General features: G+C 51.1%; 2 protein-coding genes across 2 annotated transcripts in view; one reads left to right on the forward strand and one right to left on the reverse strand.

Annotated features, from left to right (window-relative positions):
• Positions 1 to 19022, reverse strand: part of TBCD (tubulin folding cofactor D) — a gene marked incomplete at its 5' end in the record, with an annotated part of 177289 nt that overhangs the window by 107779 nt on the left and 50488 nt on the right. Inside the window, 4 exons of the mRNA XM_079724650.1 lie at positions 11455 to 11549; positions 16161 to 16235; positions 17287 to 17347; positions 17986 to 18122. Coding sequence (XP_079580776.1) covers positions 11455 to 11549; positions 16161 to 16235; positions 17287 to 17347; positions 17986 to 18122 — 368 coding nt within the window. The remainder of the gene's footprint in view (positions 1 to 11454; positions 11550 to 16160; positions 16236 to 17286; positions 17348 to 17985; positions 18123 to 19022) is intronic.
• On the forward strand, positions 263 to 3246 carry ZNF750 (zinc finger protein 750; the record flags this gene model as incomplete). The annotated part of the gene is made up of 2 exons (XM_079725427.1): positions 263 to 1704; positions 1844 to 3246. The coding sequence occupies 2 exons, from the start codon at positions 263 to 265 to the stop codon at positions 2511 to 2513; spliced, it is 2112 nt and encodes a 703-aa protein (XP_079581553.1). The 3' UTR covers positions 2514 to 3246.

Consider the following 19022-nt stretch of genomic DNA (forward strand, 5'->3'; position numbering starts at 1 on the left):
GTGACCCGGGGGAGCACGGGCTGGTTCTTCGTTAGCCTGTCAGCCATCGTCCCAACACTAAGGTTCTGCTCCTCCATTGCAGCTCCCGGTCCCCAAATGAGTGAGACTTCCCTGGTCACACCCACAGCCCGTGGAGCCGGCTTCAAGTAAAAGCACTCAGAAAGGAAAGCGAAGGAGAAGCAGTGACCTGCTTCCTTAAAAATCACCAAAGCTGGACTACGCAGGAGCCAGCAGGGCTCAGACGCCAAACCACAGAGGGAAAATGAGCCTTCTCAAAGAGCGAAAACCAAAAAAGCCGCATTACATCCCCAGGCCCCCAGGAAAGCCCTTCAAGTACAAGTGTTTCCAGTGTCCCTTTACTTGCAACGAAAAGTCACATCTTTTTAATCACATGAAATACGGTCTCTGTAAAAACTCCATCACTTTAGTGTCCGAGCAAGATCGCATTCCCAAGTGCTCCAAACCGAACTCTTCGGACCCTAAACCAACCAATCAGTCCGACCCCATGGCAAAGCCCACCTCCTCCAAGCCCGTCCCAAGTGGGCTCTCACACCTGGACGCCAAGCTCCAACATGGCCTCGCCAAGGATGACATCAAGGAAAATGTGGACCTGCGTGCGTGCGGGCCCCACAGGTGCCCCGGACAGAAGCCCACTCTACACAAGGAAGCAGCACCCCTGAGTCCAGCTCCAGAAGCCACCGTGGGCACCCAGCCTGTGCTGGAAGGCACTACCCGGCCTTCAGCATTCATTCCAGTTGGCGAGCACAGACTCAAAGGGCAGGAACTCACCGAGGCTCCTGAAGCGCTGACCCTGACCCAGCCCCCTGCCAAAGCTGCCTCCTTCCACACCAAGTCTGCCTTTCACGCCCCTGGCTACCCGTGGAAAGCTGGCTCACCTTTCCTCACACCTGAGTTTCCACATAAAATCCCATCCACAAAGGGGTTTGGTGCCACTTCCCCATACGTGCACCCCACCATCGCAGAGTACCCGCCTCACTTTTACACAGAACACGGACTGGCCACCATCTACTCACCATACCTACTCGCAGGGAACTCGCCCGAGTGTGACAGCCCCCTGCTATCCGTCTACGGGGCCCAAGACCAAAGACATTTCCTGCCTCACCCAGGGCCGATCCCTAAGCACCTGAACCCGGTTCCATCCACATACGACCATTACAGATTCTTCCAGCAGTATCACTCCAACCTGCCGATTCCTTATGGATTTTATAGACCAGAGTCTGCATTTTCCTCCTATGGCCTCAGACCCCCACCCGTTGCTGGTATTTCACAAGATCAAAGCTCACACCTACTGGAAGAAGCTGCCCTGGCCTACCCGGCCTGGAGTCCATCCAAGTTAAACTCTTCCAACTCCCACAAAAAACACACAGAGTTTGAGAAAGAGAGTCCGACTCCCGAGGCTAAAGACCTTTCCAAAGATGGGCAGAGGGACACGGAAGGGACCAAAATGAGCCCACGTGCAGGCAGTGCGGCCACAGGCTCCCCGGGAAGGCCGAGCCCCACCAATTTCACGCAGACGAGCCAGCCCTGTGCCGGGCTGTGCAGCCTCTTGGACATGGCGGCCTCCGGCGCCCCAGGAAGTCTCCATCCACCAGAACAGAGCCTCACAGCCTTCAAGCCTGTCAAGAAGAACACGGAGCGCTCACATTCCCAGGCCCCAGAAAACAGAGCTGCATCTCCAGAAAGGTAAGAGAGTCCATTTTCAAAACCTCCGAAGTAATGTCTCTGGTTGTGCTTAATCAGAGGAGCTGGTACTTGCCCAAACCCCCCACGGGCAATGGCCCTCAGCAAGGTCCCTGTGACTCCCTCTCTGTGTCTCTTCCAGCCTCGAGGCCATGAATGCAGATGCTCTGGCTCAGATGGGGAGACTGGAAGCTGCACCCTCCAGCCCAGAGGACGGCTCCAGGACAGCCCCTCTGAACCTCTCCACGAAACCAGAAGCTGAGCCAGCCACTACACACACCACTGCCTATGGAGAATTTGTGGAGCCACAGGACGCACCCCTCAACCTCTCGGTGAAGGACCCCTGCAACGCCCTGACCTCGAGGCCCTCTGTCCGCAGCCGCCCGAGAGGGGCCGAACCCGCGGCTGCCCCCACCCCGACTTCTGCTCCACAGTCGGAGACAGAAAGTTCTGGGGGCGGGCCCAACCCCAGCTCTGCGGAGGCCCCTGTGCCCAGCCCCGCCGGGAAGGCCCAGGACGCACGCTCAGCTGACAGTGATGAGCAGAAGCAGACTGCGGCCGTGGCCCTCTGCCAGCTGGCGGCCTACAGCCCAAGGAACGTCGAGCCCTCTGCCCAGGAGCCTGCCTGCCAGCTAGATGCACCCACCCCCAGAGCCCCTGAGAGCCAGGAGGCTCAGTGCGACCTCAGACCCAAAGGGCAAAAGAGGACGAGCCCCAGGGATGCAGGGAAGGCCCAGCAGGGAACCAAGAAGGCAAAGCACAGCGACACAGCCAGAGTGTTCACACTCCGGAAAAGAACGCGGGTGTCTTAGAGCCACCTCTGGCCAGCCACAGGCTGCAGCCACAAGCACGCCTTCCGGTGCAGGCGAGACAGCAGCAAACCTCCATCTGGCCCTTGCTTATTCAACTGGTACATTTTTACAACACAGTTTTCTTCTTCTCAAAAAAAAATTAAACTAAACCTGCAACTCAATTCAGTTGTTCTTTTTTTTTTGCGGTACGTGGGCCTCTCACTGTTGGGGCCCCTCCCGTCGCGGAGCACAGGCTCCGGATGCGCAGGCTCAGCGGCCATGGCTCACGGGACCAGCCGCTCCGCGGCATGTGGGATCTTCCCGGACCAGGGCACGAACCCGCGTCCCCTGCATCGGCAGGCGGACTCTCAACCACTGCGCCACCAGGGAAGCCCTCAATTCAGTTTTGTAAATACTAAGCATGAACACTAAAAAGTGCTTCTATTTCTGGTTGTAAAATATTTGAATGACTCACACTGTAGGACCTGATGAAATGCATAGGACTAAAAGGTAACTTTTAGGTGTTAGCATCTTAGAGGAAATCTCTTTAAAACACTTTTCTTATAAATATCTCAGCACTAGAACAAATTGTTCTAACTGTTTTTCTATTAAATCTACTGTGTGTTTTGAAGTAAATAACAATTACTAGGGAAAAATGCCAGGCAAAGACATTTCCAGTACTAGCATTAAAGTTCTGTGTGTAAAAACACTGTGATTTGTTATGACTGAATAAAACACAGACAGCAAGAGGCTATTTATACAAGTAACTTATTTCCACTGGGGAGAATGCATTGCTGGGGAAGCTATTCTCAACGTGCTCTGTCTTCACAACTCATTCAGGCTCGTTTTCCACTTCCTAAAATGATGTATATGTTGCTAATTTTCCAATAAACTCATAGGTGAACTTTAAGGATACATAAAAAGAAGATAAGCATAAACTCTGTGTTATACAATATTTTGCCACAATAAATAAACTCAATGAAAAAGAGACAAGAGCTGAGGCAGCAACTGAAACTGAGGACGAGGGTACATCTGTGTGTGCATGTGAGGGCGTGTGCACGTGTGCATGTGTCTGCTGTCCACCGGTAGTCATCGAGCCCGGGGGAGTGCAGGCATCCGGGGGCACCTTTGGAGACCAAGCATACAGGGCCTGGCTTCACAAGGGCCCTTCCCCACTGTTCAGAGGGTGTTTCTCAGCAATGCACCGCCTGGGAGCAGGGCAGGGGGTCAAGAAAGGGCCTGGAAACAGTGGCGCTGAGCTGAGCTGACTGGGTGAACCCTCTCTCCACAAGATGGGCAGTTTCAGCTCACACTTTGACCAAAACAGAAGTGGTCCCAATAGAGCCATCCAATAAGCGTTCAAAGAAAAAGCACTGCTAAAGCTAACGCCTGCCGTTCCCAGTGACGTGCACGTACAACAAGGCCTCTCAGTGCTCAGAGCTAAAAATTAAAATTTTTTAAATAAAAAGTTGATCTGGAACCTTGCCTTGTTCTAGATATAAGCACTACTCACCGAAAGATAGCTTGAACTAAAAACCCATCTTGTTAAGTTGCATTCCAATCAAATGTTATTTTCGGTTGTTTTGATCAAGTTTGTACTAATAACTAATCCTGTAAAAACTCAATCTAGAAAACTTAAATACTTACTACCTTTTGGCAGAACAAAATGTAAGAGTTAAAGTTTGCATTCACAGACATTCTCTTGCTGAAGATACTTGACAGGGAGATCAGCAAAAGATTCTCAAGCACAGAAACATGTTACATTAAGGAAAAATTCTCTAGGAAAAGTAAATGGAAATACAGGTTCAAGGAGACAAAGAATAAAATCCCTGCATTTTAGATGGAGGATGGTGGATTCCAAAGTACCATGATGACTGGATTCCACCAGACATATTTAAAACAGTGATGAAGTAGCTTTGTTTTAAAATGACACTATTCAGAATGGCAAATAACCTGCCTTGCAGCAAGTTATATTTATACAAAACCACTGATATCAACTCACAAGAGGGATGCAGAACTTGTCATATTCTTTTAAGGCAAATAGGAGGCTGCTGTTATAAACTGCCCCTAAACCATCCAGGATGGCCCACGAGCCCCTGCTGCCCATCTGAGGTGTGCCTGCAGACAGCCACACACCACTAACCCAATGCATGCACTGCCATGACCAGAAACCGATGCATACCTGTGCAGCCTTCACTGGCATGCCTGGGCTCTCCTTTTTTTATATACCAATGTGCTTTGACAAAGACCAAAAACAGGGTACCCCTGCTTTCCAGCAAGTCCATACCCTGTGGGAAGCAGAGCCAGGCCTCAGAAGCCTCCAGGACTGGGACCCAAAGCCTCACGCCCTAGAGACAAGCTCTCGCCTCGTGCCTTACACACAAGCACATAAACCTTCCGGGGCCCAAAGATTCTGAGGACACTGTTTTATAGCTCACCCAAAACTGTCCGCCACCTTCTTAAGTGACAAGAAGAGGAACCAGAGACGGTTAACAACTGTCCGGTCTCCTGCAACCACACAGGCCGGGAGCCCAGCGCTGCCTGCAGATGTTCACGGTGGAGCCATATGTGTGCCTTCAGCCCTGTGGACTCCTCCCGCTAATGCAATTCCTCCAAAAGGTCACCTGCATGCACACAGCCGCAGAAACCATGCAGGCTCTCTGTAACTATCCTTACAAGCACAATGGGGTCTTAGATCTTTGTAACAAAAAAAAGAAAAAAAAAAACAGTCTTGGTAGTTTTGCAATGACAGTACCTTTCTCCATTCACATATAACCCGACTTCAGAGCTGGAAGTTTCTAACCTTTACATACAAAAAGCGATAAACCCTCAAAAAGTTAAATACAGAATTACCGTGTAACCCAGCAATTCCACTCCTAGGCATACACCTAAAAGAAATGAAAACACAGATTCAAACAGATACATGCACCCAATGTTCATTAGCAGCATTATTCACAATAGCGAAAAAATGGAAATAACCCAAGTATCCACAGACAGATGAACAGATAACTAACAGGTGGTCCATCCATACAAAGGAATATTATTCAGCCATAAAAAGGAATGAGGTTGTGGCACAAGCTACAACATGAATTTAACCTTGAAATTCTGAGTAAGGGACTTCCCTGGTGGCGCAGTGGATAAGACTCTGCGCTCCCAATGCAGGGGGCCCGGGTTCAATCCCTGGTCAGGGAACTAGATCCCACATGCATGCTGCAACTAAGAGTTCACATGCCACAACTAAGGAGCCCACGAGCCACAACTAAGGAGCCCACCTGCCGCAACTAAGACCCAGTGCAACTAAATAAATAAGTAAATAAACAAATAAATAAAAATAAATACAAAAGTTAAAAAAAAAAAGAAATTCTAAATGAAGTAAGTCAGACACAAAGGACAAATCTTGCATGGTTCCACTTATATGAGGTTCCCCAGAGCAGGCAAACTCACAGAGGCAGATAGATTCATGGGTATCAGGGCTGAGGGGAGGGGAAGGGGGAATTAGTGTTTAAGGGGGACAGAGTTTCTGTTTGGGAACATGAAAAGCTTTGGAAATAGATGGTGATAGTAATGGTTGTACAGCATCGTAAATGTAGCTAATGCCACTGAATCGTACACTTAAACATCATTAATATGGCAGATTTCTATGTCGTATATATGCTAAAATGTTTTTTTAAAAATTAATAGTGTAATAGACTAAAGCCATTGACTTAGATACTTAAAATAGGTAAACTGTATGTTAGGTGAACTATATATCCCAATAAAGCTGAAAATAACTTCTAAAAGGATCCCTGAATTCACACTGAAGAAAACAAAAGTACTAACAAGCCCCTTTGCAACAGTCTCACCAGCAGCCCACAGCCATCTACCTCTACCCCTGGTTTAATCTTTGACCAAAATACTATGCTCCCAAGGGCGGGACAGGGCTGAGTATGAAATGAAGCACACACATACTTTCACTCAAGGAGAAAAGCATTTTAATAGAGAAGAACACAACTCCTACTCCACACACTAAGCCACAGACGTCTCATTATGGCTGTCATTTTTCTTACAGGCTGGAATGTCCAAACAGCTCAAAACTGCACAAAGGTTAAAAATCAGGAAAGCGCACAATCATCATAATGGTAAAGTGCCAGGAGGGGTCAGGAGCAGTGAAGAGTGGGAACCCAGGCACAAAGGACCATGGGGAGGGACTGGTCAGGAGACAAGAGAGGTCAGAACTCTGCAAATGAAGGCTGTGGCCACAGCCAGGACTCACCCACCGGCGCAGGCTGACCCCAGGCCCCACAGCCACTCCACCAGGGAGGCGGTGCGGCAGCCACAACTTGCAGCCCCTTCCAGAAAGACAGGAATGCCTCTGAGGCTGACTTTGGCTTGAGGACCACCCCCCCCCAGAAACCCTTCCTTAGACCACACAGCCCACCAGGACACCGCCACCCATACCCCAGCCCCACAGCTCTCGGGGTCAGACGGTGGCTCTGCCACCCTTACCAGCATTTCCCTAATAACTGCACAGTTCATCCTGTCTTGGTGTCTTCTCAGAGAACTCAGACTAATGCCAGAATGCTATTCAGATGCTAGTTTTTGGATGATGTCTCAGAATACAGCCAAGTAGGGAGCGCCACGAATTGGTCCCTCCACCCAACCAACCAGTAAGCTGGCAAAAACAGAGAGAATCAAGTTTTTCAGCACTCTGGAATCTAATCAAAAACCTGCCGCAACCAGGGGAGTGCTTGGTGAAGGAGGAGGCTACTAAATTTCAGCATTTAAGAAACCTCTGGGGACTTCCCTGGTGGCACAGTGGTTAAGAATCCGCCTGCCAATGCAGGTGACACAAGTTTGATCCCTGGTCCGGGAAGATCCCACATGACGCAGAGCAACGAAGCCCACGAGCCACAACCACTGAGCCCACGTGCCACAACCAATGAAGCCCGCACGGCCCAACTACTGAGCCCACATACCACATCTACGGAAGCCTGCGTGCTCTAGGGCCCGCGTGCCGCAACTACTGAGCCTGTGTGCCACAACTACCGAAGCCCACGCACCTAGAGCCCATGCTCCGCAATGAGAGAAGCCATCGCAATGAGAAGCCTGCACACCGCAATAAACAGCAGCCCCCGCCCACCACAATTAGAGAAAGCCCACGTGCATCAACAAAGACCCAATGCAGCCAAAAGAAAAAAAGAAAAAGAAACCTCTGTTAGGTCACTGGCTAAATGCTAAGATAACAGAACAGAGACTTCAGTGACCAAACATAACAGGGAATACAGTCATTGCAAAAAAAAAAAACTCTGGAAAAAGTCACTAAATAAAGAGACAACTAACAGTCTTCAACAGCAACAGCAACTGCTGGCAAGGAAGGAGAACCTGATTTCCAGAGTTATCACATAATAAAATGTCAGAATGTCCAGTTTTCAACCAAAAAATAACAAGGCACATGAAGAAACAGAAAACTATGGTCCATTCACAGGAAGAAAAAGAAATTGACAGAAACCACCCCTGAGGAAGGCTAGACAGTGTCTTACAAGACAAATACCCTAAATCAATTATCTCAAATAAGCTCCAAGAGCTAAAGGAAACAAGAGAACAATGTCTGAAAAAACACAGAATGTCAATAAAGAGACAGACTATAATAGAGACCACAAAGAAATTCTGGAACTGAAAACAGAGTAACTGAAATGAAAAATTCAGCTGAGGAAGGAGAACAACATCAGATCTGAGCAGGCAGAAGGAAGAACCAGAGAACCTGAAGACAGGGCAATCCAAACCATCCAGTCTGAGGAGCAGGAGAAAAGAGAGTAAAGAAAAATCAACGGTAAGTGTTAGACCCATCACCTCTGGAGCCTACTCCAGGACAAGACCACTGTCGCCCGCACGATCCCTCCCAGGCAGGAGACAACACAGCTCCACGACCCACCAGCCACACAAAAGGTCTTCAGAGAGGCTCAACTCATGTGGAGGGCACCACAGGCAAGAGGCGGCCAGCCACTCAAGTGAAGATCATGGGCCGACTCATCATATGTGACATCTCAGTTTTTTGGCCACAGCTTGACACTTTTCATCTACAACAACAACCATACACTCTCATTCTGGCTGCTTGTGGTCGGTGGACACTGCCGACATCATGAGATACGACAGACACACACATGCCAGTGGGTCTCAGGCATGAAAAGCAGAGAGAGGGCTTTGGTCTCCTTCAAGTTAAACTGGAGTTGGCACCACACAGGCGGAGACTTCATCTTGACCCACCACACACTCACATACCCACACACCCTCATACATCTATTTTCACAAATAAATGTGTAAGTCACTTAGGATGGAACAAGAGTAAATAAAAGCACAGTAGTACATCTCTGTGGCCTTGGGGTAGGCAATGACTTCTTAGATGTGACACCAGGGGCACAAGCAACAAAAGAGAAGACTGATAACCAGACTTAAAACTTACAACTTCGGGGCTTCCCTGGTGGCACAGTGGTTGAGAGTCCGCCTGCCAATGCAGGGGACACGGGTTCGTGCCCCAGTCCAGGAGGATCCCGCATGCCACAGAGCGGCTGGGCCCGTGAGCCATGGCCCCTGGGCCTGCGCGTCCGGAGCCTGTGCTCTGCGACGGGAGAGGCCACAACAGTGAGAGGCCCGCGTACCGCAAAAAAAAAAAAAAAAAACTTACAACTTCGGTGCATCAAACAATACCATCGGGAAAGTGACAAGACAACCACAGAGCAGAGAAAATATCCACAAATCATACATCTGATAAAAGACATATTTGTAAAGAACGCATAACAATAAAGACAAATAACCCAATTTTTTAAATTAGCAAAGGATGTGAATAGACATTTTGCCAATGAACATATCCAAATGGCCAAGAAGCACATGAAAAGATGCTCAACACCATTAGTCAGTAGGGAGATGCAAATCAAAACCACTTTACACCCACTAGGATGGCTATTTTCAAAAAAAAAAAAAAACAGAGGAAAAACAAGTGTTGGAGAGGATGTGCGGAAACTGGAACCCTCATATGCAGCTGGAGGAATGTAAAGTGGTACAACCATTTTGGAAAAGGGTTTGCAGTTCTTCAAAAAGTTCAAGATAGATTTAGCATGTGATCCAGCAATTCCACTCGTAGGTCTATACCCAAGAGAACTCAAATCACATGTCCACACAAAAACTTGTATACAAATGTTCAGGGCAGCATTATTCATAATCACCAAAGGTGAAAACCCAAATGTCCATCAACGATGGCGGGATAAACAAATGTGTATCCATACAATGGAATATTATTCAGTCATAAAAAGGAATGAAGTACTACTGCTACGTGGTGCCCTAGGGATGAATGTTAAAAACATTACACTAGGGCTTCCCTGGTGGCGCAGTGGTTGGGAGTCCGCCTGCCGATGCAGGGGACACGGGTTCGTGCCCCGATCCCGGAGGATCCCACATGCCGTGGAGCGGCTGGGCCTGCGAGCCATGGCCGCGGAGCCTGTGTGTCCGGAGCCTGTGCTCCGCAACGGGAGAGGCCACAGCAGTGAGAAGCCCGCGTACAGCAAAAAAAAAAAAAAAAAAAAAAAAAAAAAAAAAAAAAAAAAAAAAAACATTACACTAAATGAAAGAGGTCAGACACGAAAGACCACTACTGGAGATTCCATTTACATAAAGTGTCCAGAAGAGGCAAAGTTATAGAGACAAAAAAAGATCAGTGGTTGTCTGGGGCTGGTGGTGTTCAGGGAAAATGGGGAATGACTTTTCCTGAGTATAGGGTTTCTTTGAGGGAAAATGAGATTAGATTAAGATGGTGGTTGCACAACTCTGTAAATATACTATAAACCACTGAACTGAACACTTTAAATGGGTGAACTTTATGGTACATAAATCATATCTCAGGGACTTCCCTGGTGGTGCAGTGGGTAAGACTCCGCGCTCCCAATGCAGGGGGCCCGGGTCCAATCCCTGGTCAGGGAAATAGATCCCACATGCATGCTGCAACTAAGAGTTCGCATGCCACAACTGGGGAGCCCGCATGCCGCAACTAACGAGCCCTGGAGCCGCAACTAAGGAGCCCACGGGCTGCAACTAAGACCTAGCACAACCAAATAAACAAATAAATTTTTTTTAAAAAATCGTATCTCAGTAAAGCTGCTACAAGAATAAGCAGAAAGAGCCCATAGAAACCAAGGGTCCTCTGCCCTGCTTGTGCTGTACAACGCCAAGCGCACAGCCAGCACCTGCAACACCCCCACAGCTCAGCTGCTGAGCTGCACCCTTCTTTGCACAGACGTCCTTGTTCTGGACAGAAGTCACCCTCGGGGTACACGGCGTTTTTGGTGACACACTCCGGCACAGGGCCCTCTCCATCCTTCACAGGCATCCCTCCCTTCTGTCCACGGAGGCATAGCGGGCCACTCCCAGGGACAGTCCCCACCCACCACAGACAAGCGCCCCCATGGGGCTGGGCCCGAGAGCTGGCATGCACAGGCCTGGAGTTCTGTGGTCTATCTGCACCAGCTGCACTGTGCCCCTGCTCAGGCCCACTGCCGAGCTTCCTCCCCATCCCCTCACTGGCGTGAGCCTTGTTCCCAAGAACCATGATATCACTCCACGGGCTAAACACAGCGGCAGTGCGCACATTCTTAACGGGCGACAGCACCCTCACGAGGGTGAAACTGGTTCTGGGGGACAAGACAATCTCAGACATCACAACAGCTCGCGGCCCTCCGAATCCAGACCTACAGTGTAGGTGTGCTATTAAAATTTCACAGCAGGGAGAAGAGGCATCAGGAATCAGAAAGGCCAACATAAGGAAGAAGGCTGAGAGCACAGGCCTGGAGGGCTCTCTCCTGCAACACTCACGATGGTCAGGGAGGGCAGAGGCGTGGTGTGTGCTGACAGCCGGCCACACTGGGGAGGGGGCCAGATGAAGCACCTCGACACGCAAACATGGTCTTGACCACACAAAACTGAGCTTCATACTCACCGTCCGGGAGTCGGGAAGGGAGCAACAGGCCTCGTCTGCCCAGTTCTGCCAGCGCCAGACACCCGCCATGCCAGGCATTGTCTGTCTCCTGGAAACTGAAAACACAAAGAGCCTGAGACCCAGCACGATGCCCCCCACAGCCCAGACTGAAAGTCCACCCCCTGGGCCAAAAGCCTCACCAAAACCCTGAGTGAGTTTATAAAATATCGGTCAGTAACAAGATAAAGTACTCCAAATCAACTGAAGGTAACGGCCATGTTCAGATCTCCAGAGAATGAGTAAAAATCCTGGGTCAGGGGCTTCCCTGGTGGCACAGTGGTTGAGAGTCCGCCTGCCGATGTGGGGGACGCGGGTTCATGCCCTGGTCTGGGGGGATCCCACGTGCCGCGGAGCGGCTGGGCCCGTGAGCCATGACCGCTGAGCCTGTGCGTCCGGAGCCTGTGCTCCGCAACGGGAGAGGCCACAGCGGTGAGAGGCCTGCGTACCACAAAAGAAAAAAAAAAAAAAATCCTGGGTCAGCCTCACATGCCCCAGGGGGAACAGCCCACACACGTGCCCACTGCACCTTCGGGCCAGAGCAGCTAGCTCTCTCAGCCGTTTAAGCAGTTGCGCCGCTCAAGAAACGCTGGGCTCACAACACAGTGACTGCACCAAATGAAGGTTAGGAAAATGTTCGCAGGAAGGGCAAGGAGACCCGCTTTTCATGGAGCCCCTGCTGGCTTAAATGATGAATACTGAAATTAGGAAGTTAGAATAAAACGGCATATACAGAACTCTTTTTGTACTGTTTGAAACAGACTTTCAATAAACAACTGAAAAGCCAGTCAACTCATAAGCAAAATTTCGTATTTAATAAAGCTTTCCTGAAGTGGTTTGGAAGCTCTCATGTTTAAAGGTGCAGCTCTGGCATTATAACTAGTGAGAATAACTCTTTCTTACATCAACAACTGTTTCTTACATCAATAACTGTTCTGAGAGTTTCCACGCTTGGCTGCCAAAATAAACATGGAAATATACTTCACCCAAAAAAACAGAGAAATTATAGGACTCTCTCCAATTCTGAATAAATTAATTTGATGGCAAAGAAATGTTTAGGAAAACCAAATAAATTGCATCACTGGCTGGCAACAAACGCAAGAATACTCAGATAGGATAGAAGCTAGGCTTATCTTTTCACTCAAAATACACTTAGCAGTGTCTCCCACGTGCCAGGCCCTGCTCTGGGCTCTGCAGAGACACGCTGACCAAGACAGACACAAAAGCTGCCCTGGACCTCGCCAGCAACCAGTGACTGAATTCCAATTATAACTTTCTTAAGTTCCAGATGTTTATTAAATGTCTGTCCCGAAGACTATATGACCGTTTCCACAATTTAATATTGCACTTTGTGTACTTCAGGATTTCAGTTGGAGAGAAGTGCTTTATGCTTTCCATAAAAGATTTAATAACATTTGGAAGAACCTGATAAAAGGTCAGCAGTACGATGACTCAATTATCACTAAAACAATCGCCAGTGTTTCTCAACTAAACGTGTGTGCGCTGTCGCTTGTCAACAGCTGTGGACAGTGCAGGACCTTGCGTCGGGCTGTAAAATGCCTGTGGCCCAAGGGGGGCCGAGGAGGACCACGGCGTCCTGCCTGCGCTGCTGCCTCTGCTCTCCCACTCCAGGAGGACGTGGACCCTCTCCAAGGCCAACCTGCACAGCGGGGATGGACGCAGACACTAAGACGCAGAGTACCGTGTACCGCCAGAGTGCCCAGTGCCTGAGGGCAAGCTCCTGCCCCAGAACCAAGCCCCAGACAACCGTGGGAGGGCCTGGGGTCCCAGAGGAGTGGAGACAACAGCAAACAGAAGGGCCGAGACAGCAGGTTCGGGAGACAGAGAGGCCAAGATGGGCTCGGGGTCACTGGCCTCACATCAGCAAGGGGACCCAATGAGGACCACCTGGAAGAGCAGAGTGGGGTGGCGTGGAGGGCGTGGGATGAGCGGAGAAGACGTTCTTATCCTTCCACCCACCTCATACCCACTGCCCCTAGAAGGACACGGAGAAAGGGGGACAGTGTGTGCAGGGTGCAGAGCAGAGGGGGACACCCCATCACCTTCATCTCCTTCTGAACTTTTAACTGCAAACAGCACTAGAACTCAAGGAAAAGCCTGGGAAGGAGCCGTGAAGAGCACTTCCTGCTGAGACGGGGCTGCTCCCGCAGCCACGGCAGCACCACCAGGGAACACCCAGGACCCAGGCCGCAGGGCTGAGGCCCGTCTGCTGACTGGAGACTCCCGCGGGCTTAGTGCAGATGGCAGACACAGAGGACCCAGAAAGGCCTCCCGGGGCAGGCTGCTTGCACCCACCCTGGACTGGTGGGACTGGGCACCATCTCTGGGATCCTGTCCTGAGGCCATTGAGGGGCTAACGCGTGGTTTTCTAAGTGGTGGGAGGGGTGGGGGAGTGCAGGTACTGAAGGACACCTGCACATTCTGGGGCGGGACCTGGGAGGGGAGCAGGGGGCCGGAGGAGGTCCTGTGGGGCTCAGTGGGAGGCCCCAGCCACAGAATCTGGCCCAGAAACAGGGCAGGGAGCAAGGTAACAGTCCCAGGAGTCGGGTGTTCTTACATATAAGAGAATTAATGTCCTATTTCTGACCCACTGCAGAAATGGCTGGCAGCTCACCACATACCCCAGGAGGACACAAAAGGAGGGAGGAGACCAGAGCGGCCTCTGTGCTGGGTCGCCAGCCGGCCCAACCGCCGTGCCAACCTCACACCCCAGCCCAGCTGGTCCCTGCTTCTGCCGGCTGCGCTGACTCCTTTCTACGGCCTGTTCTGCAATCAGGAGTTTCACACCCATTGTGGGCGGTCCTGTCCAGGGAAAGACTGCCTCCCCGAGGACCCACTCAGGCCCCTTCGCTCAATGTTGTGTTGGGCTTCTGGCCTTGGGAATCCGGAGCAGTGAGACCATTTCTACCCTCCACAACCCAGACACAAAGATCAGAGGAATTCATTAAAACGACAAAATACAGGCAAAGCAGCGTTTGGAGATTAACTAGGACGAGTGAAACTGGACTAAGGCTGCAGGCCGAGAGGAAGGAACATACACCTGACCAGAGAAGCATGTTTTGGGAGAAAAGATGCTAGCGTTCAGGGGAGACACGTTGGGGTGAAGAGCTCACAGCCCTTGAGGCAGAGGCACAACGGCTAGAGAAGTGATGGGGTTTGAGAGCCGCACGGGAGGGGACCCATGAGCGCATGGGAGGGGAGACTGCAGAAGGAGCAGCAGAAGGAAGGGCTGGACAAAGACGGCTTCAAATAGCCAGAGTGCTGTGCGGAAACCCTCTAAGGAAGGAAAGAACAAAGCGAAGCGCTTGAGGGAGGCAGACAGCCACCCCAGGGGAAGGCGCTGGGAGGAAAGGCTGGAGCCCTGGCTCCTCCATCCTCCCAAAACCCCCACGCCCCTGGTTGCCCAAGAACTCCAGGAAGACACTCTACAACAAGTCAGTAGAGTCATCGTGCAGACCCACGGTTCTACAGAGTCCCGCGAAGCAGCACGTGTCTCCTGCCACAAGAAGACACAGTGGCCACACACGCAACATTACTCTGAAACAGTAGTGTGAAACGGTTTCCTGCAGTCCTTAAACCTCACCAAGCAGGCTCGGGGCCCAGGGCAGGAGGAGCCCGCGCCCCTGGGACCCCGTGGGCCGGCTCAGTGACTGAGGCCTGAGTGCCCATGAACACCAATAGCACAGCTCTCACACGCATGGGGGCACCAAGAAGAGAAACAACCGGCTGACAAGGGTGGGACCACAAATGGGGGCCGAACACAACACCCATTCTCAAATCACCTGCTTCTGAAACCGAGGGGCAAGCAGAGCAACAGTCCTGGTGAGCAGTTGCACTAACGGGGCACCCCCCAGCCCAGCTGCGCTGCTCGGGGCTCTGCCCTTTGCCCCTGGCCTGCAGGCCCCAGGCTCAAACTCCCACACCTGCCACCTGCACCTCCCGGCCCACACCTGCACCTCGGGCAGGCTGAGGGTCCCCAGGAACCCAAGAGGTGAGGACAGATGCAGCACAACCACTGGCACATGTGGCTACGAGATTTACATCTGATGAAATTAAATAAAATTTGGAATTCAGACCTCAGTCACACTAGCCTCTTTTAAGATCTCAACAGCCCCAGATCTAGAACAGGCCATCATCACAGAAAACCCTCTCGGACAGAGCAGCCCTGGTTTCATTCCAATGAAAACAAGTTTCCTTGAAGGATACGTTTCTATGTGTGGACACGCACAAAACTGACTTCTTTCTCCTTAAGGTTTTTAAACGTAATGGAGTCTAAGCTGACAAAAGAAATATATCAGGGTGGGATGAATTGGGAGATTAGGATTAACATATATACTAATATGTATAAAATAGACAACCAATGTATAGCACAGGGAGCTCCACTTCACTGTACAGTAGAAACTAACACAACATTGTAAAACAACTATACCCCAATTTTTTAAAAACAAAGACGTATTAGGGGAACACACACACACAAGAAATATATCAGAAATAACTAGAGTCCTCAAATTTAACTTCAAAAGGAAAAGAAATGGCTTCAGAGAATCTGATAACTAGCTCAACTGAAAGAAAACGTAGGAGGAAGTAAGGAAAGAAAAGCCACTGCTCTTACCCAGAAACACATCTACCCCTCTGATCTCCCCACATACCTGAAACAGTCCAGCACAGACCCGGCCACATCATCCGCCAGCTCTTTGGGAAGTCTTCCAGCCAACCTACCGATTCTGAAAAGCAGAAGCAACGTCAGCATCTGTCAGCATCACCAGCCTGTCAAGGGCACACGCTACACTAGGAACGTCCCACGTGACCGTCCTTCTCTCCAGAGGATGGCAAAGAGGCTGATTCTGCTCCATAAAAGCCACCTGCCCCATCAGGGAGCCCATCACACTGACATACAGAGACAGGACAGGCATCTGGGGGACCAAGGCAAAGGGAGCCCACAGGGCAGGTGCACTTCTTAGACAGTCAACAGCACCCAGCTCAGGCCACCAAGGTCCATCCCATGCTGCATGTCAACCGGGCCGGCTCCCATCAGGTCACTGCCCAGGCTGGGTCCCGGCCAGCGGTGCCCCAGAAAGGCCCACCCTCCCAGCCCATCGTACTCCAAGCAGACAAGACTTTGGGCTCTGAGGCTGGCCAAAAGCCCCCATGTGAGCCTCCTCACCCCAGCATTCGCTATGTGAGTGGATTGGCATGGACACCCGGAACCTCTGTGGGGAGGGCCCATGGGCACCTTCACCCATTTTCCTTTTCTCCACAACATCTCCTTTGTAATCTGTCCCCTAACCCGCCCTGGCCCCACTGGGTGTGCCGGGGCACCTGTGTTGGCTGTTCCCTCAGGTGTAGCAGAGGGGGATGCCAGCCCCTCCTGGGGGCTCTGGAATCAAGTGAGGCCGTGCAGCATCTGCTCCCTACATGGGGGGCCACCCCTGGCTGTGGAGGCAGGAGGTGGGGGTCGTGGCAGTGAGGACGTGAGGAGCAAGGAAAGAAACACCTGAAGGTAAAAAAGGCAAACGTGCTCATTCCAGCCAGAAGGGCAAGAAAATGAAGAAGCCACTGACCAACCTCAGTGATTTTCTTGAAAATTAGAACAAAGAGCAGTAAATGTGAATTAGGAAAAAATCATTCTGCCTTTTAAAACTCTCGGAGCTGTTTGCAGCCCTCCAATTCCACAGGAAGTACTGAATGATTAAGGAGACTCAGGAGACCTGCAGGCATCTGGAGCATAAGCTGTGAGCCCCCAGCCCAGCCCCCCAACCAAGTGCAGTCACCTACCCTTTGGCCGCAGACCACCGCACGATCGTGTCCTTGTCCTTCAGCCCAACCAGCAGCTGCTCTGGAAGAACACAGGAAGGCCGGTCTGTGAGCCCCACGGAACCACCCAGAGTTCTAGATGAGCTCTCAGTTCCCAGCTTTAAGGTAACCCACCCTGCATACCACTCAAAACAGTACCATAAAGGCAATTCCATGAAGAATCTCAATTCTAATCACAATAAAAGGACATTTCCTTCTGTGTGTCTTTAAGTCATCATTTAAGGGCAATTTCTATCTTAGCTCCTAACAGTCACTGGGCAGAGAGCACCAGCGAGGAAGGCCAGAGGCTGATGAGGGAGGCTTCCCAGAGAAAACAGCTTCTGCCAGAGGCTGCAGAGAGCAGCTCTCCTAGGGACAGGGTCTGAGAAATGCTCAGCCTCTAGGAAAGGCCGCACAGAGGGCTCCCAAGCAGTACAGGCCTTGCAAGCCGGTCAGTGGAAGCCCTGGTGGAGGGTACACGGCAGCACAGGAAGCCTGATGCGGAGGCAGGACGGAGCCTGTGGAGGGGCACAGGCGCACTGCGACCAGGGCGGTCTAGGGCCGCAACAGGCGGCGGGGGAGACAGCAGATGCACAAAGCCCCAGCCTCACCTCCCACCCTGCAAAGACCAGAGGTGGGGCCAGGTCCCCTGCAGGCCGAGATGAGGTAGCCCCCACTCACCTATCACACTCTCCACCTCCTCGGGGACGTCGTCCTCTCCGTCGCTGTCAGGGGTCTCGGTCTGCACCCCTGGATCTGTAGGACTCTGGACACCGAGCTGCAGGCTCGCAATCAAGGAGCGGCAGCCACGCTGGTACCTGCAAGGAGCAAACAAACACACCTCAGACCTTCTGCGACAACTTGGAGCTAGAAGATCCTGATGACTGAATTCAACAATTTAGTGTCACTGTGAAAATTCCATGTGCTTTACAGGTACAGGATGGACAGGAAGGAAACTGAGCAGTAACTGTCACCAGCATGGATTGTCAAGGAAGATAACAACCTCATCTGAGCAACAGAACATAGATTCACCTTCTAGATGACTCAGAAACCCTCATGTGTCGGAAAGCTTTCTTAGCAGAAAGGCAGGTGACAAAGCATGACAACAAGAATGCACCCAACAGGGCTTCCCTGGTAGCGCAGTGGTTAAGAATCCGCCTGCCAATGCAGGGCACACGGGTTCGAGCCCAGGTCCAGGAAGATCCCACATGCCGTGGAGCAACTAAGCCCGTGAGCCACAACTACTGAGCCTGTGCTCTAGAGCCCGTAAGCCACAACTACTGGAGCCTGCGCTCTAGAGCCCGTGAGCTACAACTACTAAAGCCTGTGTGCCTAGAGCCCGTGCTCCACAACAATAGAAGCCACTGCAATGAGAAGCCTGCGCACCGCAACAAAGAGAAGCCCCCGCTTGCCGCAACTAGAGAAAGCCCGCGCACAGCAACGAAGACCCAACACAGCGAAAAATAAATAAATAAAAATGAATAAATTTTTTTTAAATTATTTTTTTAAAAAAAGAATGCACCCAACAGAAATGACAGGGAGGGCACGCTTGAACCCACTGGCCTTGACCTTATTTCCACAGGCTCTGCCTCCAGGTCTCCCACCTGAGCAGAGCCCCACCCCCTGCCTCCGGGCCAGACGCCCACCTTCCACACCAGGGGCCACAGCTGGTCCATGCCAGCTCCCACAGATCCTGCCTCCTGAATGGCTCTCACCAC

The sequence above is a fragment of the Hyperoodon ampullatus genome (assembly GCF_949752795.1).
Source record: "Hyperoodon ampullatus genome assembly, chromosome: 19".
NCBI lineage: Eukaryota > Metazoa > Chordata > Mammalia > Artiodactyla > Ziphiidae > Hyperoodon > Hyperoodon ampullatus.